Raw genomic sequence first — 25368 nt, forward strand, 5'->3', positions numbered from 1 at the left:
CATGAGGCTGTGTTCTCTCCCCCTTCTGAAGCACTATTAGCAATGTCATTACCTGCCACCACATGTGTGATACCCGGATCCAAGGGGAGAATGTTTTTCTTCACCAACTCAAGCGGCCCAGGACGATGCAAAATCTTCTCGCTCAAGTCTTCGGCCAAGCGAGCCTTCTTTTCCTGCAACTCGGAACGGTCCCCTCGAGACACTGAAATGGAGGACCAGAAGGAATTCAGTGTTCATGGAAAGCAGATGAAATAAAATCAGAACAACATGGCTAGATCAGAGAATTTTACCTCATGTAGAAGCCTGCATCCAAAACAAGATGGTCACTAATAGTTACAAAGGATTTTATCATCCCTTGGGGATTTTTAGAGTACAAATAGTCCTCGACTTATAACCATTCATTTAATGACCATTTGAAGTTACAACAGCATTAGAACATTTTCTTAATGTATATCTTAGCATTGAATAAATGTCTTGCTTGGGAAAAAGAGGTAGAAAGTCAGGATGAGTTACTTGGGACTCACAGTAGGGTGAAAAGAAAATGCTATCCTGTTCCTTTATTATCTACAAAATTATTTTATATTGAGTTTGATGATCGATTCATCTACCTCATAAATGTCTAATCAGTTTCTGTTCTTGGAGATCTCACAGTTATCAAAACTCATTCTGGGACATAGTAAAAGAAATCCTTGATTTACGACCACAATTGGGACCTGAATTTCTATTGCTATACAACGCAATTGTTAAGTGAATTGCGCCCAATTTTATGATTATTATTTTTTTGCCATGGTTGTTAAGTTTTAAAGTGAATCATGTAGTTGTTAAACAAATTCAGCTTCCTTGATTGTTTTTGATTGTTGTAAGCCAGCTGGGAAGGTCACGAATGGTGATCCCATGATTCTGGGATGGTACAACTCTTGTAAATACATGCTAGTTGCCAACCACCTAAATTTTGATCACATGATCCTAGGGATGCTATGAGTTGTAAGTGCAAGGATTAGTCATAAATATCTTTTTTCATTGTTGTTCCAACTTCAAACAGTTGCTAAATGAATGGTGGGTACATTGGAAGCTATATTCAATCACAAGATTACAATTCCAATCATCTCATACCACTATACCAGCAGTGAAATCCAGCTGGATCTATATGGCTCACACGAACTGGTGGCGCTGGTGGCAGGAGGCTCCACCCACCTGCCAGCACGCCATTATGTCCCATTTTTTACCCTCTGTGCATGCGCAGAAGGTTCCTGCGCACTCTTGTCCCTGAACCGGTAGCGAAGGTAAGTGGATTTCACCATTGCATTGCACCCACTCTTTTAAATATACTTTTTCCCATACAATCAGGAGTAGCTCTGAAAGAATGAAGCTTGCATGAGGCTGTGTTCTCTCCCCCTTCTGAAGCACTATTAGCAATGTCATTACCTGCCACCACATGTGTGATACCCGGATCCAAGGGGAGAATGTTTTTCTTCACCAACTCAAGCGGCCCAGGACGATGCAAAATCTTCTCGCTCAAGTCTTCGGCCAAGCGAGCCTTCTTTTCCTGCAACTCGGAACGGTCCCCTCGAGACACTGAAATGGAGGACCAGAAGGAATTCAGTGTTCATGGAAAGCAGATGAAATAAAATCAGAACAACATGGCTAGATCAGAGGGGAATTTTACCTCATGTAGAAGCCTGCATCCAAAACAAGATGGTCACTAATAGTTACAAAGGATTTTATCATCCCTTGGGGATTTTTTAGAGTACAAATAGTCCTCGACTTATAACCATTCATTTAGTGACCAAAGTTACAATGGAAGTGAAAAAAGTGACTTACTTTCACGACTGTCCCTACATTTCCAGTCACAAGATCAAAATTTGAGCATTGGCACCTAACATGTCTTTACGACAGTTGCGGCATCCCAGAGTTTTGTGTCAGATTGTCATTTGAGACCTTTCCAATTGGTTCTGACAAGTGACGTTAATAGGGGAAGCTAGATTTGCTTAATAACTGCATGATTTACTTAACAACTGCAGCAATTCACTTAACGACTGTGGCAACAAGAGTCGTAGAATGCCCAACTCACTTAACAATTGCCTTGCTTAGCAACAGAAATTTTGGGCTCAATTGTAGTCATAAGTCGAGAGCTACCTGTAGCTAGAAACACTGATGGGCTTGCTGGGTGGATGTTCTATCCTGTCTCTCATTTAGGAATTAAAGATTGTGCACAAAGCAGTTTCTTCTCCAATTTTCCCCCTCAATAATAACCAGGTGGCCTGCAAAAAAAGCTGGCTCAAAGTGAGCATTCATGGCCTAAATCCGGATTTTGCTTTAAATTAGGAACTGGGTGGGGGGGAACTTGTTTTTGCAGAAAAGTGAGTTAATTTCCCCCTAACTGACTTCCAGACATCTAAGGTAGTTCAAATTAGAAAGTGATGGAGAGTGAACAGGCAGGGCTTCAGCAGGGAGAAAGAGGCACTTATAGCACCTGTCATCCACCCCTTAAGGCAGAGCATTTTTTCCCTCTTGAGGAAAGAAGGATTCCTGATATCAGAATATATCGCTGAGCCTGGACAATGGGAACTCTTTTCATTGTCACCATTAGGGAGTCAGGAGTGGGAAACATAATTCTGAGTCTAAAGTTCCTTCTCATCATCTTAATCTCATTCTTTGAAGGAGTAACACCTGCAGTCTTTGGAAGAGAGTATAGAGAAAACTGGTGGAAGAAGAAGTTTTTTTTTCCTACAAAATTTAAGAACAAAACTCATTTTAAATTTCTCCCCCTGTTATTTATTTATAATTGTGCATGTATTTATTTGATCAGGGCTGTGCTGAGAATTGTTCTCGCTGCCTAAGCGCTTCCCAGAGTTGTGATATTCAGCAGCGCAGCAAGTGGAAGCTGGAAAGATGGGGCACTATAAAAAAAATTCTTTCTTGGAAACAAAGGGGATTGGGACAATAAGACCCTATCCCCACCCCAATCACTAATTGCAAAAAGGGCTTGCAAACAGAAATAAAGTAGGAAAGTACTTTTATGAAAGGAAGTTGTCCACCCCCGAATTTTATAAATGTTGCTAGTGCATCTCAAAATTTGGTACAAGAGTGTCATAATTTTTATCCCCCTACTTGCTAATCAAACATAAATGTCCTGTTTAGAACTATGGAGAAATTTGAGAGGTCAAAAACACGATTCCCTCCTGGAAATAGATTTTTGTTAAAGAAGGATCTGGCAGGATTTTGAAGATAAGTAGATGAAAAACAGGTTACTCTGTATTGACAGTCGTGCTCACATAATATATTGAGCCTAAAAAACCCAGTATTGTGCACAGGGGTTTCAGCAGGTTCTGACCAGTTCTGGAGAACTGGTAGCGGAAATTTTGAGTAGTTCGGAGAACTGATAGTAAAAATTCCGACTGGCCCCACCCCCATCTATTCTCTGCTTCCTGAGTCCCAGTTGATTGGGAGGAAATGGGGATTTTGCAGTAACCTTCCCCTGCCACACCCACCAAACCACACCCACCATGCCATCCCATGCCCACCAAGCCACACCCACAGAACCAGTAGTAAAAAAATTTGAAACCCACCACTGGTATCGTGGCTTAATGTGCTGGCCTGAGTCATACAACATGCAAAGATAATGGTGGCATTCCCACAATACAATTCCACAGACTACTCAACCAGTGGTGGGATTCAGCCAGTTCGCACCACTTCGGGAGAACCGGTTGTTAACTTTCTGAGCAGTTTGGTGAGCTGGTTGTTGGAAGAAATCATTAGGGTAGAAAACCGGTTGTTAAATTACTTGGATCCCACCACTGTACTCAACCCATGTTGAGCCTTGTCTAGTATGTTATACAAACCCAACATCTTGATTTTCAGATTATGATGTGGGATTGACAGAATTATTTGCAATCTGGACAGAAACTGTGTTTTTCCCTTACCTTCAGCCATCTGGCCCTTAGCAGAGCTGGTCTTGTGAGGCCGGGATGAAACCTTGAGCTTGGCAGTCTCATTGGCCTGAGAGAAGCAAAGGAAAAACATCATAACATAGCCAATATGCCCAGACAATTTATATATTATTAAAACTCTCTTGCCTGTAAACATTAATCAAGTAAAACAGTGCATTGTAAGGCAACAATTTTTGAACCAAGGTATTTAAATGGGCTAATTTACAAAATCCAGACTCTATGATTCCCGTAGAATTAAAATTTACCAAATTTTATAAAACATTTTATGACATAATATAAACATCATAAAATACTTCCTGTGGTCATCTCCAGGTGTTTGATTGTGCTATATTGTTCAACATGGGCTCTCTCAAGGCAGATACATGTCTGAATATTTCCCTGATTTTTAAAGAATATTTCCAGAACATTAAAAGCTTTGCCATTGAAGGTGTTATGGATCGGGTAAGGAAATATATCTGAAATGATGATCCAAGAGCTCATGGGATTGTCTAGTCATCACTAGAACTGCTTCTTCAGTCTCTCTGTAATATATCTCAATCAATCATGGAATTTTGAGTTGAAACAATTGTTTAACCTGAAGGGTTCATTGTGCCTATTGTTGACACTCTACAATACACTCCCAACCTTGGGAAACTTGCAAATCTATAGATATAAACTCTCAGAAGTCTCTTTAATAATAATGCTAGCTGGAGAATTGTGGGAATAGAAGCCTCAGCATTTGGAAACTGCAAAGGCTTGGAAACATTGTACTAGGACAGTGGTTCTCAACCTTTATAGTGCTGCGACCCCTTTAATACAATTCCCCACGATGTGGCGACCCCTTTAATACAATTCCCCATGATGTGGTGACCCCAACCATAAAATTATTTTCGTTTTGAATTTATCGTGCCTGAAGCCGTATTGGCTAGCGATCTGAACTGCTTGCAATTGCCTTGAGGACGGAGGCATTAAAGTGGAGACTCCTCCCCTATTAAATTTATCGTGCCTGAAGCCAGATTAGGCTAGTGATTGGGAGTGATTGCAGCTGGCTTGAGAGGGAGGCATCAGAGCAAAGATTTCTCTCTTTTTTAATTCATCGAGCCTGAAGCCGAATTCGGCTAGCGATTTAAGAGCCTGCAGCTGGCTTGTGGAGTCAACCATTGGAGCACGATTCTTTGACTTGCAAGTATTCTTTGACTTGCAAGTATATTTCCAATGGTCTTAGGCGACCCCTGGCAAATCATCATTCGACCCCCAACGGGGTCCCAACCCACAGGTTGAGAACCGCTGTACTAGGACAATCAAGAGAAGAGAATGAGAAAGTCAAGTATAAGGTCTCCCCAACAGAGTGCTAACCATGTTTAGACAAGCATATCCCATTTCAGTAAGCCATGTTATGAATGAATATGCCAGTCACGTAGCTCCATCAGAAATTTCAAGGGGTCTAATTTATTTCTATAGCTATCTATTTTAGAAGTAGAATTGATGGGATTCTGTGTAGGATTTTAAATATGATGTCACTGATTTTTTTTTTAAAGGAGGAGATTTAGATTACCCTTGGTGTTCAATTCTAATATCATAGATGGTAGAAACACATCTGGAAACTTAATGAGATAAGTTTTGGATATAGGAGAGTACATGTATTTCCAGTCCATAGATACCATACACAACCTCCCTCTGTCCTAAGCTTTGGAAATGCACTGTTGATCACAATAGCAATTTAGAGTAGTGATACTACAGGACAATCATCTTCCTTTGGAAGCTTCAGCTTGTTCCATGTTAAGTGGAAATTGTGAATGCATATTCATTGCATTTGGAAAGCATTCTATTGGAAAAGTGGAAAATAAACATATTTAGCAGGATGGGTCAATGGCCTAAATCAGTATATATTAGTTTCTGCCTGCCTGTCCTATCCAGTTCACTACTTTGGTGGGAAAGGGGACAGAGCTTCTTATATACATTTTGAGACAAGTCAGCAGTTGTGGATGATGGATGATGCAGAACATGGATCTTTACTTAGCTGCCATTCTTACTGACAGCCAGCCTAACTCTTGAAAGTGGACTGTCCAAATACCATGCTAACAACCCCTGTGATTGTTTCATGCTGCTAAAATTCTCAAATCCCATTTATACTCACTCTGGTCTGCCCTTGTGTCCCACTAGGCTGCGAGAAAGTTGGGAGGGATTTGCTGAGCCCTAGGGGGGTAAAAAGGAAAAAATATCAGACGAGCCCTAGCAGAAGCGTTCTGCCAACCATCACTACGCTTCCCCCTAGTTTAGGAGCATATATAGGGGTAACCCAAACCTTCTAGAAAATGGAGAGACCTGGACACAACCCCTAGGTGAATCTTTTGACATGTTTTCAGCCAATCCACTTTTGTATGCTTAACTATGGAATTGTTTGAACTTGCTATGTTGTTTAGGCTTGGTATTTTATTCCACTTGATTACAAAATCTACTATCTGACACAGAAATGATAATTTTGGGGATTCTCTTTTAAAACGTCATTTGTAAAAAAAAACAACTCTTCCTCATTATGCATGCCAAAAAGGAGACCCTTCCATCTAGTGGTGGGTTGCCCCCGGTTCGGACCAGTTCTATAGAACCGGTAGTAAAACTGGCGGGAGGCTCCACCATTGACCAAACATCATCAAAACTTCGCAGGCATGATGTAAACCAGTAGTAAGAGTAAGTAGAATCACACCTGCTTCCATCCATTTAGTATTTATGCTGTTAGCCATTTTGGATCAAGTTGCTGTTATGGCTCTTGGTAGGAGAGATACACTTTGGTGTTTCCATTGTAGAAATCAAAGCAAATGTTGAATTGTAGCTTTTCTCCTGATTTGGTTAACTGAAGTCTGGGTGTCCCCCAGAAATCAAGGAATTCAAGCAGTGGTGTTACTGATTGCCCATTATGGCTGTAATTTGTGATGGTTGTAAAACAGATTGATCATGTGATTGACCTGATTTTGCAACCTTTTTTGTAGCAGTTGCTAAGCAAATGCCATGATCGTTAAGCAAATCAATAGTTCACTATAGATGCAGTTTTGTCAAAAATTGGAAGTAAGTACAATTTTCAGCAAAACAATGTAAAACATGATCACATAATTGTTGAAGGTTGTAAATGATTTTAAGTGCAGTCTAGAAGCAGAGTGCCTGGAATTCAGTCATTTGATCCAGGAAGGTGGGCCTGGCTGTTGTAACTTCAAACACTGGTCCTAAGTAGCCCCCAGGTACATAACTTTGAATACTCACTAAGTGATCAGTCATAAGTAAAGGACTACATACAGTGTACAGAAATTCAAAGAGTGCAGCTTTCCCTTTATGGCAGGAAAGCTTTCTCCATTAATATTCTGATGTTGGTGCCAACTCTTTTCCCAGGCATCCACTCCTCTCCTCCCGCATCTTGCTTGCCATCTGATTCTCTTGGCTTTTTACGAGACTCACCTGGAATTAAGTGTCGTTCAGAGAGCTGTTCTTGGGACCGCCGATGCTGCATTCGCATTTGGAGCACTGCAGAGAGGCCACAAGGAACGCATCATGAGAATGATGGGTTACATCAGCCAAGGGGCACATGGAAGCATAAAGTGAAATGCACATTCTAAAATCAAACTCGCTGAAAAATCACCCTACAAAACCACACAGCAACAGTGCCACAAGCCCCCACAACAGCAGATTCAAGATTAGTGATGATAACACAATGTGTCAATGAGTGTTATAAATTATATTGGCAGTGTTTAAAGCAAGAGGGTCCAACTTTGGCAACTTTAAGACTTGTGGCAGGCTAGGGAATTCTGGGAATTTAAGTCCAGAGGTCTTTAAGTTGCCAAGGTTGGACACACCTGCTTTAAAAGAACAAGCTATTTCTCCTGGCGAATATTCAGCTGCGTTACTAAATTGAGGATTATTTTCCCCCAAAGTTCTGCTTAGAATATAAAACAGAGATTTTTCTGCTATTGTGCATACATGTATTCAGCCTTCTCCCCACATCTGCTGCCTTATAAGAGTATGGCTGGCAGAGAAGATTCTTTTAAATAAATTATGCTGAATGCAATTCAATTGGGCCGTTGTGACTTCCCTCCAGGGCAAAAGCTAGAGATATTATGCAAAGGTGCCCGGGCACAGCACCTTCAAGATGCATGCATCAAGCTAACAAGGTGGGAGGCAATTTTTCCCCTCCCCAAGGCTCACATGGCAGGCTTCTAATAATCCCCTTCTAAATGGAGCTGAAGTGAGGTTACTCAGCACTACTTAATATTTTAAAAGCAAAAATTAAACAGACAAATCAAAAGAAGCGAGTGGAAACAAGTTCACGATGAGAGCCGTATTTAATTTCCTTCGACAGCTGTCCAAGTGGGGCGAAGATGTAATTGAGGCATCCATCTGCCAGCCAGCAGAGAGACTTCGACCCTGGCAGGGATGGAGGTGGGTGGGAAATAATACTCTAGAGGCCCTGTTTTGCTTGCACCATGTTCCTCTGATATAAATCTTCCATGGTAATGCTTCTGCTAGCGCTAAGCATTAAATAGGGCATGTGGGAGGACAAGGACAATGGAGATCTGCAGTTTAACACAGAAAGGTTAAACTGGGCCCCATAATCGTACAGATCTTCGTTGCCCTGGTTTCCACTGATTCTCTACCACAGGGCAAATGCCCTTCTAATTGCAGCTGTCTTTTCCTTATGCTCTTTTCAAATTTAACCAATTCAGAGAAGTCTATGAGAACTCGACGGGATCCACAGCATTTGCCTTGTTGTTCCCTTAAGCCTTGTTCTGGTTAGACACTCCTTTCTTCCCCCACCCCCTGTATCTCTTTATGTCCAGGGAACATGGGGTAGATATAGGAAAGCACAGCCCTTGATTAACACTTAAGCAATTGACTTTTCTTAAATAACTTGAAATGGTTTATCACTTGATTCTACTCAGTCTGGGCCTAGTTAAATGCATTCCGAACTCTGCTTACTAGACAGATGAAAGTATTTTCTAGGCTAGAAGGGAGAGGTCAGTGTGCTGTAGTGGTCAAGATACAGGATCAAGAGCAGGGAAAGGCAGGATCTAGTCCCCTTTCAGTCATAGAAGCTTCCTGGATGATTTTAGATCAGGCGCTCATTCTAGGTCCAGGCTATCTCACAGTGGTGGGATTCAAATAATTTAACAACCGGTTCTCTGCCCTAATGATTGGCTGGGTGGGCACGCCATGGGGGGGGCATGGCCAGGGGGTGTGATAGGCAGCACTCAGCCTCCTGCACGCCCCCCCAGAAGCAAAAATGGGTTGCAGGGGAGGGGGCACCGCTCCTCCCAACCCCCCAGTTTTGGGCCTAGTAAGCTTCCCTGCAGCCTCCTGGGAGCAAAAACGTGCCCCATTTTGAGCCTAGTAGGCCTCCCTGCTTAGTCATAAGTATATACCTAATTAAAATATTAGACTAGGCTCTGAGCCTTTCTCAAACCGGTCCTTTCCCTTATACCTCAAAAGTTCACATTTCACAATTTCCTCTTTCTTCTATCAGGTCTATTTTGATTTGAGCACTACCCAATCATCACACCCCAAAAATCCCATAGAATGACTAGGTTTACTAAGGAAGACAGTCCCTTCCTCTAAACAGGAAATAGGAATAACCTTAAGGACTAGGAGGAAGAGGCACAAAGAAGACAACAGACAAATAAGAGAAATTTGAGTATCAGTCAGAAATGTAATTTGAGAAAACTAACCCTCCCTAATTTTCATGAAGACTAAAAAGGGAGGGGGAAAGCATATCGAGACATATAAGATTCTATTACTGTAAATTCATAATAAAAGTATTAGCATTCATAACTTTTGGTTTTCTGTCATCTCTTGTACCTCTTGCTCTCAAACCACAAACTAAGAAGAAAAAGTGACAAAATTGGTGGACCAGAGGAATGCTGTCGATATAATTTACTTGGACTTCAGTAAAGCATTTGATAAAGTAGACCATAACCTACTACTTGATAAAGTAGAAAAATGTGGGTTAGGCAGCACCACCACCAGATGGATTCGTAACTGGCTGACCAACTGCACTCAATGTGTAGTCCTCAATGGAGCTACATCTACATGGAGGGAAGTATGCAGTGGAGTACCCCAAGGCTCTGTTTTAGGCCCAGTACTCTTCAACATCTTCATCAATGACTTGGACGAGGGGATAGATGGGGAACTCATCAAATTTGCAGATGACACCAAGCTGGCAGGAATAGCCAACACTCCAGAAGATAGGCTCAAGTTACAGAAAGATCTTGACAGACTTGAACATTGGGCGCTATCTAACAAAATGAAATTCAACAGTGAAAAAAGTAAGGTTCTACATTTAGGCCAAAAAACCTGAAATGCACAGGTACCGTATACTGTATGTGGTACCTTGCTCAATAGTAGTACCTGTGAGAAGGATCTTGGAGTCCTAGTGGACAACCATTTAGATATGAGCCAGCAGTGTGCAGCAGCTGCCAAAAAAGCCAACACAGTTCTGGGCTGCATAAACAGGGATAGAATCAAGTTCACGTGAAGTGTTAATACCACTTTATAATGCCTTGGTAAGGCCACACTTGGAATATTGCATTCAGTTTTGGTCGCCACAAATAAAAAAGATATTGAGACTCTAGTAGTGCAGAGAAGAGCAACAAAAATGATTAGGGGACTGGAGGCTAAAACATATGAAGAACGGATGCAGGAACTGGGTATGTCTAATTTAATGAAAAGAAGGACTAGGGAAGACATGATAGCAGTGTTCCAATATCTCAGGGGTTGCCACAAAGAAGAGGGAGTCAAATTATTCTCCAAAGCACCTGAGGGTAGAACAAGAAGCAATGGGTGGAAACTAATCAAGGAGAGAAGCAACTTAGAACTAAGGAGAAATATCCTGACAGAACAATTAATCAGTGGAACAATTTGCCTGCAGAAGTTGTGAATGCTCCAACACTGGAAATTTTTAAGAAAATGTTGGATAACCATTTGTCTGAAATGGTGTAGGGTCTCCTGCCTGGGCAGGGGGTTGGACTAGAAGGCTTCCAAGGTCCCTTCCAACTCTGTTGTTGTTGTTATTGTTATTATTACATAGCACATTACCTGAAATATGGGATGTTGCTTGTTTTTTCTTTGTAATTTTTTATTTATATCTACTGTGCCACAGTAAAAGTGAAGGTGGAGATACAGGCTATGTGAACAAGGGGCCTCTCTTTTTGTGGGCATCATAAGTTCAATCATGCAGTCCAGATTGCCATTTTAACTTTTTTGGACTTATGTAGTTGACCAGTGGTGGGTTGCTACCGCTTCATCCCAGATCAGGCCAACTGGTAGCGGCGGGAGGCTCCCTCACCCACCCGGACCTCTCTGTGCATGCTGCATGCGCATGCAAGCTTGCGCCCACAAGCGAACTGGTAGCAATGGGATTTGAATCCCACTACTGTGGTTGACCCTTCTAAAAGACAAAAAGGGAGAGAACAGGTCGGAGAATAAATATGAACAATGCAGAATGTGGATTTGGTAAAAGAGAACAGGCAAAGCTGCTATTTGATGATGGGCGAACAGTGACACTACAAATGGATCCATTGAATTCAGTGTTGTCTGCAACTATCAGTTTAGCTTTCTATAATATGGATTCAAAATGATCCCAGTGATCTCAGAACCACTGAACCACATCTTCCAAAGATCCTGGCGCACCAAGGAATGATCAGAGGACTGGAAAAGGACTGATGCAGTTCTCATCTTCAAAAAAGGGAAAAACAATGGAACCAGGAAACTACAGACCTATCAGTCTGACATCAATGTCTGGGAAGATTCTGGAAAAGATAATCAAACAATGAACACCTAGAGGCAAACAAAGTCCTAACCAAAAGCCAACATTAATTTGTCAAAAAAAGATCATGCCAGACAAATCTTATTGCATTTTTGACAAAGTGACAAAATTAATGGACCAGTTATATAACATACAATTTGTTTGTACTTCAGTAAGGCATTTGATAAGTAGACCACAACCTACTACTTAAAAAAAAAGGTGAGTTAGATAGCCTCACCACCAAATGGATTTGTAACTGGCTGACCAATCGACACTCAATGTGTGGTCCTTAATGGAATTGCATCTATTTGGTGGGAAGTATGCGATGGGAAACCCCAAGACTCTGTCTTAGCCCCAGTACTCTTCAATATCTTCATCAATGATTTAAATAGAAGAGGAACTCATCAGATTTGCAGATGACATCAAGCTAGCAGGAATAACCATTACTCCAGAAAATGGGCTCAAGATACAAAAGGATCTTGAAAGACTTGAACACTGGGTTCTATCTGACAAAATGAAATTCAATGGTGAGAAAAGTAAGGTTTTAGACAAGAAAAACTAAATGCTGAAAAACTAAGATATAGAATAGGTGGTATCTGGCTCAATAGTACCAATTGTGAAAGGGATCTTAGAATCCTAGCGGACAATCACTAGGTGCTGCAGCTGCCAAAAAAGCTAATTCAGTCCTAGGCTGCATTAACAGGGGGACAGAATCCAGAACATGAGGTGTTAATACCACTTTGGTAAGACCACATCTGGAATATTACAGTTTTGGTCGTTGCAATTTAAAAAAGATTTTGAGACTCTAGAGTCTAGAAAGAGTGCAGAGAAGAGCAGCAAAGATGATTGAGGGATTGGAGGCTAAAACATATGAATGGTTGCAAGAATTGGGTATGACTAGTTTAATGAAAAGAAGGACTGGGGTGATACGATAGCAGTGTTCCAATATCTCAGGAACTGCCACAAAGAAGAGGGGGTCAACCTACTCTCCAAAGCACCTGAAGTCAGGACAAGAAGCAGTCGGTGGAAACTAATCAAGGAGGGAACCAACCTAGAACTAAGGAGAAATTTCTTGACCGTTAGAACAATTAATCAGTGAAATGACTTGCCTTCAGAACTTGTGAATGCTCCAACACTGGAGATTTTTAAGAAGAGATTGGATTGTTCTGTTATTCTGTTAAAACCTCTTAACTTGCCTAAAATTTCCCAACCTTGGCAAATTAAAGGCGAGTGGACTCCCCAAATTCTCAGCAATGGCTGTGCTGGCTTTGAAATTCTGGGAATTGAAGTCTGCATACCAGGAAATGGCCAATCTTGGGAAACAAGATGTCCAAAGTTGGAAGCAGGAACCCTTCTTTAAGAAATCAAGAAAAACTGTAATATAGCAAGCATGCTATTGGACATTGTAAGCTATATGAGGGGTTAGACTAGGTGACCTCCAAGGTACATTCCAACTCCAATTACTGTTAGTATTATGATTACACCTGGGTTTGTGATCCTTAAAAACTACTCCATCGATTGCTAGAATTTTACCATGAACTGTTTCCTTATTTTAAAAGCAAGGAAACAGATATAGAATTGTTTTAAACAGATAAAGTTTGGATGATAAAGCAACACAGTTCCTTAGAAACTATTTCTTTGGGTTCTAGAATTGTTGTCATTAAATAAAATAAGACTGGTTGGAATACTGGCAAATGCCATCAAGGATGTAACATTGGTCACTGATATAGCTAGAAAGGAAAAATGCAACAGCTTAGGCAAAAAAAGGACACAGGTGTGTCACACATACACACATACACACTCTCTTTCAGGCACACCCAGAAAATGGAATTGAAATGGAAAATCTCAAAGTGCTACCAGATGATTAGATTAAAATCAGTATTGAAGAAAGTAAGAATTATAATAATGTGCTTTGGCTAAAAAATTACTACAATTGAATGAACCTTATAGAGCTGAGTCTGCAGCATCAACCCCCCTCTCCAGTTTTTACAAAATAAATGCATGATTGCTTGAGAATGACCCTTCTAATGAAAAACTAGAGGAGAGTTTTAGAATTGCACAGTAAATTCTGCTCATATAGTCTATACCTAGGATGTCAAACTTCTGGCCCTTAGGAAGAATGTATCACAATACAGGCCACGCCCACCCCAGCTCAGCAAATGGGAAAACGTTATAAAATGTCACGTGACAGCAACATGATGCAGCGAATTTGACACCCATGGTCTATACTATAGTACAGAGCAGGGGTATTCAACCTTAGGTTTTGTGGACTTCAACTCCCAGAATTCCTCAGCCAACCAGTTGAAGTCCACAAGTCTTAAAGTTGCCAAGTTGGACACCCCTGCTGTAGAGGATTAGATGGGCAATTGAGTTTGGTAACGAGTTAAGCTTGGTTCATGTAAAAGAGCTGATGAATAATGAATGCACAAAATTGTTCCTTATGGTCATTCCCAAGAAAAGAAATATGTCAGCCTAAGGGGGCAATGGCGAGATCATTTAAGACACCTGCATGGACGGGCCAGCCATATGGTGCATCTCAAAGACAACAGATGGACTTCCCACCTTACAGATTGAATTCCAGGGATCAAGTGCATCTCCTTGGCATACCTAAAATGTGTGGAGATGATCCAATGACACAACTTTTTAGTCTCTGCTGAAAATCACTTGCTTAAGATAGAATGGAATGGTGTATTGTTGGTTTGCACTTACATTGGGAACAGGCACGGAAAAGCTGAGTGTAGCAATAAAAACCACTAGAGCAAATTTTGCATATTTCTTGTTCTTTCTGCATTTATCTCTTTTATCCACTACCAATAAGAGAAGACCTGTGTTTCTCAACATACACTACAGCAGCATATACTTCTTAACATGTAGGTTTTCCACATGACCCAAATATCCTTAGGCAAATATCAAATGAATGAAAAATCAGGAAAAATCCACAATCCTACCAGTTCCACAAATATATACAACAGTGCTTATATTATTTCACAAGCCAATGTTATATTTTTTTTTCAAAAAGGCAATTTTATTTATTAAATTTATATTCCATTCATCTCGCTGTCCAATGTGACCCTGACCACTTACAATGTAATAAAAATAAAAATATATTTTAAAAAAAATTATAAATACAAGAATAATTAAATATACAAGGATTAAATAATGCTAGATGAAGATTGCTATAACAGTACATGCAAATGCTGCTAATTTAGGAAAGGGAGCTGAAGTGAGGACACTTGTAAGACTTCTAGGCATCTTCCATGGGAGGACACTGGAATTAACTCTAGCTCAAAAACCACATTCTGCTCCTCACAACACAACACCATTGATGGATCAAGACGACATGAAGCATTTGGCATTTCTCTAATCCAAATCCTTTTGAGATTTCAGCCTCCAGAGATTAAGTTGGAATTTCAGCCAGAATTCTTAATACAGTATAGGTACAGAATTGCAATTCCTATAATCAACTATGAAGACAGAATCATGACTGTCATTTCTATTTCAAATATCTCCTTAGCTGTCTTCAGTTTCTTGGGGCAGCTGATTTGAACTCTGACCCTGGAAAGAAAAGGCTATGGGTTGTTCTAAACTCAGGAAGGAAAACAATGGCCTTTTTTGCTTATCATGGTTCTGGCACAGAGATCACTAGAAGGCAAATTCAGATGGAAAGCATCTTGGAGATCACCTAAACCAATATTTCCCAACCTTGGGAACTTTTAAGATGTGCAAACCAACTCCCAGAATTCTCCAGCTTCCATAGCTGGCTGGAGAATTCTGGAATTGAAACTCAGACACATCTTAAAATGCCTCCCCTCCCCGCCGAGGTTGGGAAATACAGGTTCAGATGATCTTTAAGATGACCTAAACTAACTCTTGCTTGCTACTGGGAAGTGGTTGCCAAGGCATTATGGCCAGAGGCATCCACTTTCTGCTGAACTAGCTCCAGAGTAGGAAACTTCTACCTCCTGAAGAAAGTCTGTTCTATTATGGAATAGAGCTTTTCCTAAAGGTTAGCCAACATCTGCTTCCCTGCATGTCTCACTCTACCCATTGAGGCTAGTCTTACCCGTTGGTGCAACAGAATGCTGCTGCTCCACATTCTGGTTGGCAATCTTTCAGAAATTCAATGACTGACCTGGCATGGAAACCTGAACTCAACTCGCTAGGTATGAAATCAAAAGGCATTTGAGAACTCTTCTTTTGAAAAGTCGTTCTGTGCGTTGAAATCCCCATACTGTACCGTCCTTCTGGGGACAATGGCTCCCTGTCCTGGCAAGGGTAGTCCTTGGGCAAAGGAAAAATACCGCAGGGGTGGGTGAGATAGGTGAGCTCCCATTGCCCATCCTCCAAGAGCAGGCACGTCATATCTCTGGAGGGTGGGATTGCTCTAAGCGTTTCTATTCCTGTGCCCCCTGCTTGGCTGGCATTTCTCCTGTTGTCAGCAACAGCTGGGGTGACGCCACTAGCTATTTATTTAAAAGGATGGAAATACAAGATGCCCCTGATTCCCAGACCAGAGGCTGTAAGGGCTGGGGTGGTGGGTGATACCCACAGAATATGCAGTATGAGAGCCCCTTCATATAGGACACAGGTGCACCTATTAATTGCAGAGTTCCAGGTATCTGACCAAAGAAGCATTCAATTGCACCCGACATTCTCATTTTCACAACCTTTGTCAAACCATGGAAGAAAATTTAGAGGAGCTATCATCTAGCTTCTTAAAAATCAGTCAGCGGATCAGCATAAACAAATGTTTGCATCAAAATTAGCTGTACGTGTGTTTCTAGGATTCTGGAAGTAGAATAATCCTGTACAATTGAAAACTGCCAGTTTTGGTGGGTATGTGGTTTCTTCCTTGGTGGTTCCTTGATTGGAGTGTTGTTTTTTGCCTGATGGTTTGTCTGGTGTTGATCATTCCTTATCTGAATGTGGGTTGCTGGAGGGCATGTGCTCTAATCTGTTCTTTTCTATTGGGATAATCCTATAGTGCCATTAAGTTTTATAATTCAGAGTACCTGAAAGCTGGCAAGTGGCCTGACTTTGCATTTAAACAACATATTTTCATGGAGACATGTCAGAAGCTCTGGCAATACCGTAAAAATAAAATGTATGGAATAATTCTGAAGAATACTTTGCCATAAATGGGGAGGCACACAAAATTCAATACATTGCTACTTTACAGTAAGTAAGAAATATCCAGAAGCAAGTTGAGTTTTTAGGACTTTGGGCCTAAAGACAATGATCGCAAGAGATCAGGTATCATTCATGAACAGCACTGGACCATAAAACTAAGGTTTCTTGCAACTAGAATGATATTATATTGGTTTAAATGTGTATGTTCTGCTTCTTTGGTTTTATTGCGCGCCTGGAATACTTGATTATCCTAATTAAAGGTATGACCTCAATGTATGACCCAGTTGTTTTAGATTGTGTGAAGGTATGACCATCATGAAATGGCCCTTAATGGCCCTTAGAGCACCATTTGCTGTGGTAAATAGACATGATGCCCCCTCCATGGTCACGTGACCATATATCAGGCAAGTCAGCTTTACCATCTGCTATGGTATTCCATAGTCATGTAACCGTGATTCACCATGTTTTTTTGCCAGTTTCTGGCACTTTTTGGGGGTGTGTGTCAAATTTTGACTAAAAACATCCGTTCAAATGAATGGGTTTGCTTGATGACCATGGTATTTGCTTAATGACTGCTGCGAAAAGGCCAGAAAATTATTCCTGATCTTGTGGGGTGGCTTGTGGGGTGCCACCATAATGACTTATGACTGGATTTCCAGTCCCAATTACAGACGTAAACTGAGGACTGTCTGTACGGTATGTCCTATACTGAATGATCTGCTGGTTATATCACTTAATTCTTAATTAAGGGATTTTAATTAATTCTTAATCCTTTAATTTTGCTACTCCTATCTGATTTATTACTGTTGTACATGTTCTGGTCATTACTATAGGGAGGGACAGTGTAATTCTACAACAGGCCATCTAAATTGTAATGGTTAAGGTACCAGGCTAGAAATTAGAGACCATTATTTCTAGTCCTACTTTAGGTACAAAACCATCTGGGTAACCTTGAACCAGTCATTCTCTCTCAGCTGTAGGAAGCAGGCAAGGACAAACTACTTCTGAAAATCTTGCCAAGAAAACTGAGGGGACACCAAGAGTTACTACTGACTTGAAGGCTCAAAAAGAAAAGTGATGGTGTTAGGAATAATAATTTATTACACAGATATGCTGTCGACCCTAGGTAGCTCATAACAATCCAAGAAATTACAATAAAAATAAAATCAATAAAACCTAATGATAGAAAAGTAAAGGGTGCCAGTCTCGCTCACTGAAGACCTGGGTGAAGAGTTAAATCTTCACAGCTCTTCTAAACAGCAGAGTGGGCACCATCAATGAAGACCATCCAGCTGTTTACGCAGAAACCCTGCTCTTGGTGGCATCATATTTCTTATCAGTAGAGATTGGCCAACCCAACAGGAAAGTCAGACCTCCCAGGTAAACCAGATAGGAATCACGATTAAATGACTTAAATCTATTTTATTGTAAGATTCTATTAACAGACTCTTGCAAATCTGAAAGTAAAAATTCCATTTAACTGCATGCTCATTAGGGCGGGTTCTCCTTCCTTAGTTTCATTCATTTGGCCATTTAGTGAAGGTGGGCTCCTTCCCTTCTTCTCTGATTGTTTCCTATCTCTTTCTCCCCTTTTCTCAAGGTCACCTATGCGTTCCATTACAGCTAGTAAAGTGGGGGCTTAAAAAGTCATTGTGAATATTTTTTTTAAAAAAATAGTGAGAACTGAAAGAAATTCTTATGTTTGAGAACCAAGGCAGAGTCCTATTCTGCTGGAGGCATACCAGGTGCCAACTGCCAAATTATACTCGAAACCTGTATTTTTCAAAACCTGGCCATTTTAAGATGTGCAGACTTCAATTCCCAGCATCCCCCAGCCAGCATGCTGGTTGGGGAAGGCTGGGAGTTAAAGACCACACATTTTAAAGTGGCCAAGATTGAAAAACACTGTTGTAGAGCAATTATTAGAGGTGAGATCTTTGAAAATGAAAGGTGGTGGGTCTTTTTCCTTTCCCTTTCCCAGCCTCCCCTACACCCTCCACATTCAAAGGTCTCTTATGGGCAATCCATAAATACATGGATTGCTCTCTTTTTCTTTCTCCACCCCCATTTTCATCAAATGCGACTCATGATGGCTCAACTTGGCTTAACTCATGATGGAAGAGGGTCCTAACACAGGGAATAAGCAGAGGTGTAGTTATACTATCAATGTATTCAAATTTAAGGCTAGCCTGTGCTTTAAGTAGGCAACTGACTGACAGAAGTGAACTACCATTTTCTAGTACCTTTTGCTCTGTGCCATATTACAAGTAATCAACCAGGGAAGGACATGTGCAGTCTTGATTCCTGGATTGTTTCTGAGATGTCATTTTGACTTTTTAATTGAAACATGAACGTGCATAAATCCATAATAATATATGGCTTATGTATATGTATGTGCATGGTGGTGGATGAGTGGGTTGGGGTACCTTTGGATCAAGAACATAACCATCACTACTGTCAAGGATCCCCAGACTTGGATACGACTGCAAATCTTCAATGCTTAACTTTGCAGGGCTGCTAGAATCAAACTCAGCCAAAATCTCTCACACATTTATCAGGGTGAAGTTCAATAACAATCTTTATTGCAAACTAGCTGAAGTCATATTAAACACTTGACTACATTTTATTGGCATTTGATTTCCTATTATAGTTATTTATTAAATGAAAGCAGTTTAAACCCATCACTTCTCCTCTTCCCATCCTTCCCATATTTTAATAGATTATTTTCCCTTCACTTCATGGGTTTAGAGAAACTCACTGGTTATTGGTGGTTAACATGGAAGTTCTGGTTCTTGGCTTCTCTCTTACAACCACTGACTTTTCTACAGTGTTCCTATAGCAACATTACAACACAGGCATTATATTGGAATTCTGTTGGAAGATCCTAATCTTGTCACCCATAGAATGGTTAAATTGTATGAACATATTACTCTTCACTTATTAGAATACTTCTAAATATGCTACAAGGCAAAAGTTGGCTCTAATTAAGTGTTGGAGGATGGAGATTTTAAATCATTAAGAAGCTGCTTTAGGTCAGATGAAACCACTGACCTTTTTAGATCTATTTTTTTCATCCAGACTGGAATTGCAACTTTGCAAAATTTGGGACAGAACTCCATCCAGCCTTACCTGGAGATGCCACAAATTGGTCCTCTGACCTTTTGCTACTGAGTTTTACAGTGCATTTCCCAGTGTAATAAAATATAAAGTATATTTATAACATAAATTTTGCAACATAAAAGCAGCAGGAAACAACAAAGAAAACAGCAGGCAAAAGAACTAATAGAGGGAGTCTGACTTACACTGCTTTTCTTGTATCTTGCATAGGTACAAGGGTTTAAGTCAGTGTTTCTCAACTCTGTCAACTTTAAGATGTGCGGACTTCAACTCCCAGAATTTCCCAGCCAGTATGCTGGCAGATGAAATCCACACATCTTAAGGTTGCAAGGTTGAGCAATGTTGATTTAAATCAATCAGCCATCAATAGTTGGATTTACAGTAGCCACTGTGTGTTAGTTGGGAATTCTGGGAAGTGGATCACCAGTCCATTTGGAGAATATATGGTTTGCAGCATTATTGTGATGATATTAGGATGTTGATGATATCATTTGCTCTTCCTGCAGACCCCCACCTTATCAGGTTGAGGAAGCTGGGCTAAATTGTTCTCATACAGAACAGGAGACGCCTGGGGAAGGGGAAAAGTAAAACTAAGGCTCAAATACTAGGGACATTGTGACCCCAAATCCTCTGAATGTAAGGAAGGCATAAAGACAAGCAAACTCCAAAAGTCAGACAAAAGCATAGTTTCATTATCTGATGACATGAAGATGCAAAGAATGAAAAAAGGCCTGGGGGTCCTATTAGGGAAGGGATTAGGGTAGCTGGGCCACCAACCCAAAAGTACAAAATGTTTCCTGTCTTTTCAAATGACACACCAATGCTGGTCCTACGTACCAGAACGAAATCTTCTTCGAATGAGCATGGATTGTTCAGATGCCAGAAGCGTCATCTTTGGCTGCTTTTGGAGCTACAGATTCCAACGTGAAGTAAGTCTCACTGATGTTTGGCAACACTGGCAGGGGAAAAGAAAAAGAAGGTGAGAAGATGGTAGCAGTAGAAGGTGGAGAAGGTGGAGGAGGAGGAGGAGGAGAAGGAGGAGGAGAAAAAAAGAAAAGAAGAAGAAGAAGAAGAAGAAGAAGAAGAAGAAGAAGAAGAAGAAGAAGAAGAAGAAGAGGAGGAGGAGGAGGAACAAGAAGAAGAAGACAAGAGGTAAAGGAAGAAGAGGAGGAGAATCATCTAAAAGAAAAAAAATGACAATGAGTTATTAATCTCCTCAGAGATTTCAGTAGGTTCTTTTTTTGCAGAGATCATGAACCTGTAATTTTTATTGTTGGGCAGATTATTTGGATTTAGAATGGGTGATGGACATTTAAATATCCATAAACCTGGAAGTCCAAGAAAGAACTCCGAATTTTAAAAAATTTTATGATTATTATTCTCAATTGCCCTAAAAATGTTGAATTGAGACCTGCTGTAGAAATATTTTCAGTTGGTTGCCTACCTCTTGAGATTGTTGTGCAGATCCAACAACGTCAGCGGAAAGAATCAGAAACGTCCCCTTACAAATGCAATGGTAAAGAAGCAAAGGTTGCTATAAGGATACGGTGGCGGCAGTGGGGGCAAGGACAAAACCACAACTGAGCAGCTGCGCAACTGGCAGAAAAGCAGCAGGTGGAGTAAGGCCTCATTTAAGAGATGGCATTGGGGCCAATGGCCTGGCACACCCCCATCCCTTCCCCCCCCTCATGGAAGGAGCTACATCAAAAGAATGATACAAGATTTACCCCATCAGATGAATCATCAGTTTTCACTCACCACCTTTTTTTTTTTTCAGCTTTGGGGTATCAGAGCCCCCCCCCATACATTTCCCTTAATTATTGGTTTCACTGGGCAAAACAAGGGAAGAAGTGGCAAGAAGAGGGGTTCAGATAAAAAGTGGGGGGCGGGAGGAATGGCAAACGAAAGTAGTGGGCTTCACCCAGTAAGTTCCTGCCTGCCCTGGTGGAAACTTAGCAGGATATGGGCTTTACCTGGTGAGTTCCTGCCCGCCCTGGGGGAAGCTTAGTAGATGAGCTCCACCGAGTGAGTTTCTACCCGCCCCGGTGGAAGCTTAGCGGGATGTGGGCTCCACCGGGTGAGCTTCTGATGGGAAGCTTAATGGGAAGCGACGACTCTGCCGGCTTTGGCCGCCTGGCAGCATCTCCGCTGGCTTTCGGGAGAGGCCGGCGGGGATTTAGAGATCCGAAGGAGAGCCCGCCGGGCGCTCCCACCCCCGTCCCTCCTGCCTCAGCCCCTGCCTGAGAAAGCGCCCCGGCTCACCGGAATGATCGACGAGAGAGCGCGGGCCTCCTTCTCCTGTGGCTGCCGCTGGCTCAAGGGGCGCCCCGACGGCTTCTCTGGGCGGGTCGGTCGGTGGCGGGAGGAGGGGACGAGCGCGCTCCTGCCTCTGCTCGCTGGACAGGTGAGGCTGGCAGCGCCCGGCGTGCCCGGCGGCGCGGAGAGAAGCTGGCCCGAGCGCTCTGCTCCCACCCCCGGGTGCCCCCTGTGCCCGGGGTCGGACGGACGCCACCGAGCCCCCCTCCCCGGCCCCGGGCAGCTGAGATGGCCCCGCGCCTCCGCCCCTCCCCGCCGGTGCCACCTGCCGCGACACTCGACACCCGGAACGCGCTGCTGGCTCAGCGGGACGGCCCCCTTTCCTCCTCCTCCTCCGAGTCGCCCTCGTCCTTCGCTGGGCCCGAGGAGCCCCGCCGCTTCCCGAAGCTGCCCTGGCCGCTCTCTGCGTAGGCTCCGCGGCCAGAGCTGGCCCGAGGGGAGCCCCGCGGAATAGGACGCATTTCTCCCGCGTTGCCCCTTCTCCCCCAGATGGCTCAATGTAGCCTGGGGACCTCCAGAGGTTCTGGGCCTTCGGTCCTCGGCTGGGAGTGATGGGAAATGGTTGCCAGTGTATTGGCATTGCACAAGATGGGAGAAAGGATTCCTATCCTCTCTTCAGCACTGTTTTCCCAGGGAGCCCAGAAAAGTTTCTCCCTAGTGTGCATGATAGGGTGATATTTACTGGTCTTTACAATAACCGCAATATCACACCCATGGACACCCCCCCCCCCTTCTTGGAGCATGGCTGTCTGAACTAAGTTAGCATCTGATATTGTCTTTGCCAAACCTTTCTTATGAAATCCAAAACTCCCAGTAATCATCTCTCTCCTTAATGCTTCCGGTCCTTTCCCAGAGAACCAATATGGCTGTAGTAGTTAAGGTGCTGGCTTAGAAACCAGGAGAAGTGAGTTCTAGTTCTAGTTCTGCCTTTGGCATGAAAGTTGGCTGGGTGACTTTGAGACAATCACCAGGAGACTGTAAGTTCTAGTCCTCCCTTTGCATCCTGTGGAGGAATGGTCATTGCTCAGAGCCCACATGCTGCCAGCGTAAAAGTCTCTCTCTCTCTCTCTCTCCCCCTTCCCCTCCCCCCACCTCAGGCCTTTTCCTTCCACAGTCCTTTCTTAAAATTCTTCTCCGAAGTTTCAGAGATCACACACAGGTCCAGCGGTCGCTGCTCAGAAATGTTTCGGATTTATATCCTTAGACATGTAAAGACTGCCAAGTTCCTTACAAAATTCTTCAGGGGTGAAGGGCTTTCCTGTGGAGAAACTTACAAATCAGCAAAGAAGTATATGGTGTTATCCTAGGGGTGTTTAATTGCATAATTTCTCATCTGAGTTAAGAGTTTTTGGAAGATTTCCTAATAGCAGCTTTAGAAGAAACAATTTTGGAATGATAAAGCCTGGGATATTTCATCTCTGAGTCGAAAAGATTCTGCTTGTCCTTGGGGAGGTTTACATCTTTATTGAATATTCAAAGACCAGAATTCATTGTCAGGAAAGCAGAAGCTTTTCTTTAAGACATTTTCAGGGATTCCCCCCCCCCATCTCTTTTTATACAACATTTGCATCCTGTGGAGGAATGGTCATCTCTCGGAGCCCACATCCCCTCAGCGCAAAGTCCAATTTTTCCCTTTTTGCCTAATTGTGTCATAAAAGTTCTTATAATTTCTTCCATGCCATTAACACCGAACTAATTCTCCATTAAATTATGAAACTTTTCACGGTGCCTCTGGCCATGTGCCTCACCAAAGTCGCTGCTGCACCCTAAGAACCATCTCTGGCCTTTGAATGTCTTGCCAGGGGCTATCCTTCAAAAGCAGGAGGCGAGACTATCACAAAAAACGAAAGATGACTTTGATTTCATTTCATTTCTAAGGGTAGTTAATCTTGATGAGAGATCATTATTAATAGTTGGGCTTTTAATCGTTTCCTTATTTGGGCAGAGAGGTTGGAGGCACCTCTGAAGCCTCAGATGACTAGCCTCAGCAGGTTCACTTTATTCTCCCTTAATTGTCTTTTCAAAAAAATATATTGGAGTTTCTATAAATCTGAACTGATGGCTTCCAAACCTTTGCAAGTTTCTTTGCTCCATTAGCCTCATTTTCCCCCTTCCTTCCTTCTTTCCTTCCTTCCTTCCTTCTTTCCTTCCTTCCTTCCTTCTTTCCTTCCTTCCTTCCCTCCCTCCCTCCCTCCCTCCCTCCCTCCTCTGGATTCCCCATTTGTTGCATAAAAGACAACTCCACATGCAGCCACAACTTTTGGGATGCCACCCATTAATGTTTGAATCTCAACCTAGTGGAAATGGATGGGGGCAGACTTGCTGAAGTCTGGCTGGGCCGTGCTCGGCTTCTGACTTGCACCTGTGGTCATATGCCAGGGTGTCTCAGGGTCTCACTGACACATAGTGTCAGGCAGTGTCTCAGAAGGTGGGGATAGTGTAAGGAGATAGGAAGAAACACTGGTAGTCCTTGATATATGACCATAATTGAGCCTTCAATTTCAGTCATAAATCACAGTGATCATTAAATGAGTCACCACATAATTGGGACCGATTTTACAACCTTTTTTGCGGTAGTTGTTAAGTGAATGTGGCAATTGTAAAATGAACAGCTGTGATTGGTAAGTGAACACCGTGATCATTCAGCGAACCTTTTTTTCGCTGTGCCATTTATTGTTGTTTACTGGTGTTTATTTCCAGTTTCTGGCAAAAACATCATAAATTGTGACCAGGTGAATGCAAAGGGTCCCGGACATGCGGGGGGGCAGAGATCGACCGCGAGGCGCCTCTTATGTGGGGTGCCGCAGAGGTCGGTTCTCTCGCCCCTCTTGTTCAACATCTATATGAAGCCGCTGGGTGAGATCATCTGTGGTTTTGGGGTGAGGTGTCATGTGTACGCTGACGATACGCAGCTGTACATTTCCACCCCAAACCACCCCAGTGAAGCCGTTGAAGTGATGTCCCGGTGCCTGGAGGCCGTACGGGTCTGGATGGGGAAAAGCAGACTCCAGCTCAACCCAGCCAAGACCGAGTGGCTGTGGATGCCGGCATCTCGGTATAATCAGCGAGGCCATCGCTGACTGTGGGGGGCGA

General features: G+C 42.4%; 1 protein-coding gene across 1 annotated transcript; it reads right to left on the reverse strand.

The window, feature by feature from the left end:
• Positions 1-286: 286 nt before the first annotated feature.
• Positions 287-22481, reverse strand: LOC131198074 (myocardin-like). The gene is made up of 7 exons (XM_058182585.1): positions 22222-22481; positions 20797-20914; positions 7377-7442; positions 6067-6125; positions 3924-3999; positions 1426-1575; positions 287-303 (listed from the first exon to the last, which is right to left on the reverse strand). Exons 2-7 carry the CDS (start codon positions 20849-20851, stop codon positions 287-289), a joined length of 423 nt encoding a protein of 140 aa, XP_058038568.1. The 5' UTR covers positions 20852-20914; positions 22222-22481.
• Positions 22482-25368: the final 2887 nt, after the last annotated feature.

This window comes from Ahaetulla prasina, chromosome 4 (assembly GCF_028640845.1).
Source record: "Ahaetulla prasina isolate Xishuangbanna chromosome 4, ASM2864084v1, whole genome shotgun sequence".
NCBI classification, from domain to species: domain Eukaryota; kingdom Metazoa; phylum Chordata; class Lepidosauria; order Squamata; family Colubridae; genus Ahaetulla; species Ahaetulla prasina.

Bases quoted from the DNA above. Each gene is read 5' to 3' on its own strand.
- LOC131198074 (XM_058182585.1), bottom strand. From the start codon at position 20,851: ATGACGCTTCTGGCATCTGAACAATCCATGCTCATTCGAAGAAGATTT. The intron at 7,443-20,796 runs GTACGTAGGACC...GCCTCTCTGCAG, and splicing joins TCGAAGAAGATTTCGTTCTG to TGCTCCAAATGCGAATGCAG. The intron at 6,126-7,376 runs GTGAGTCTCGTA...TTACCCCCCTAG, and splicing joins TGAACGACACTTAATTCCAG to GGCTCAGCAAATCCCTCCCA.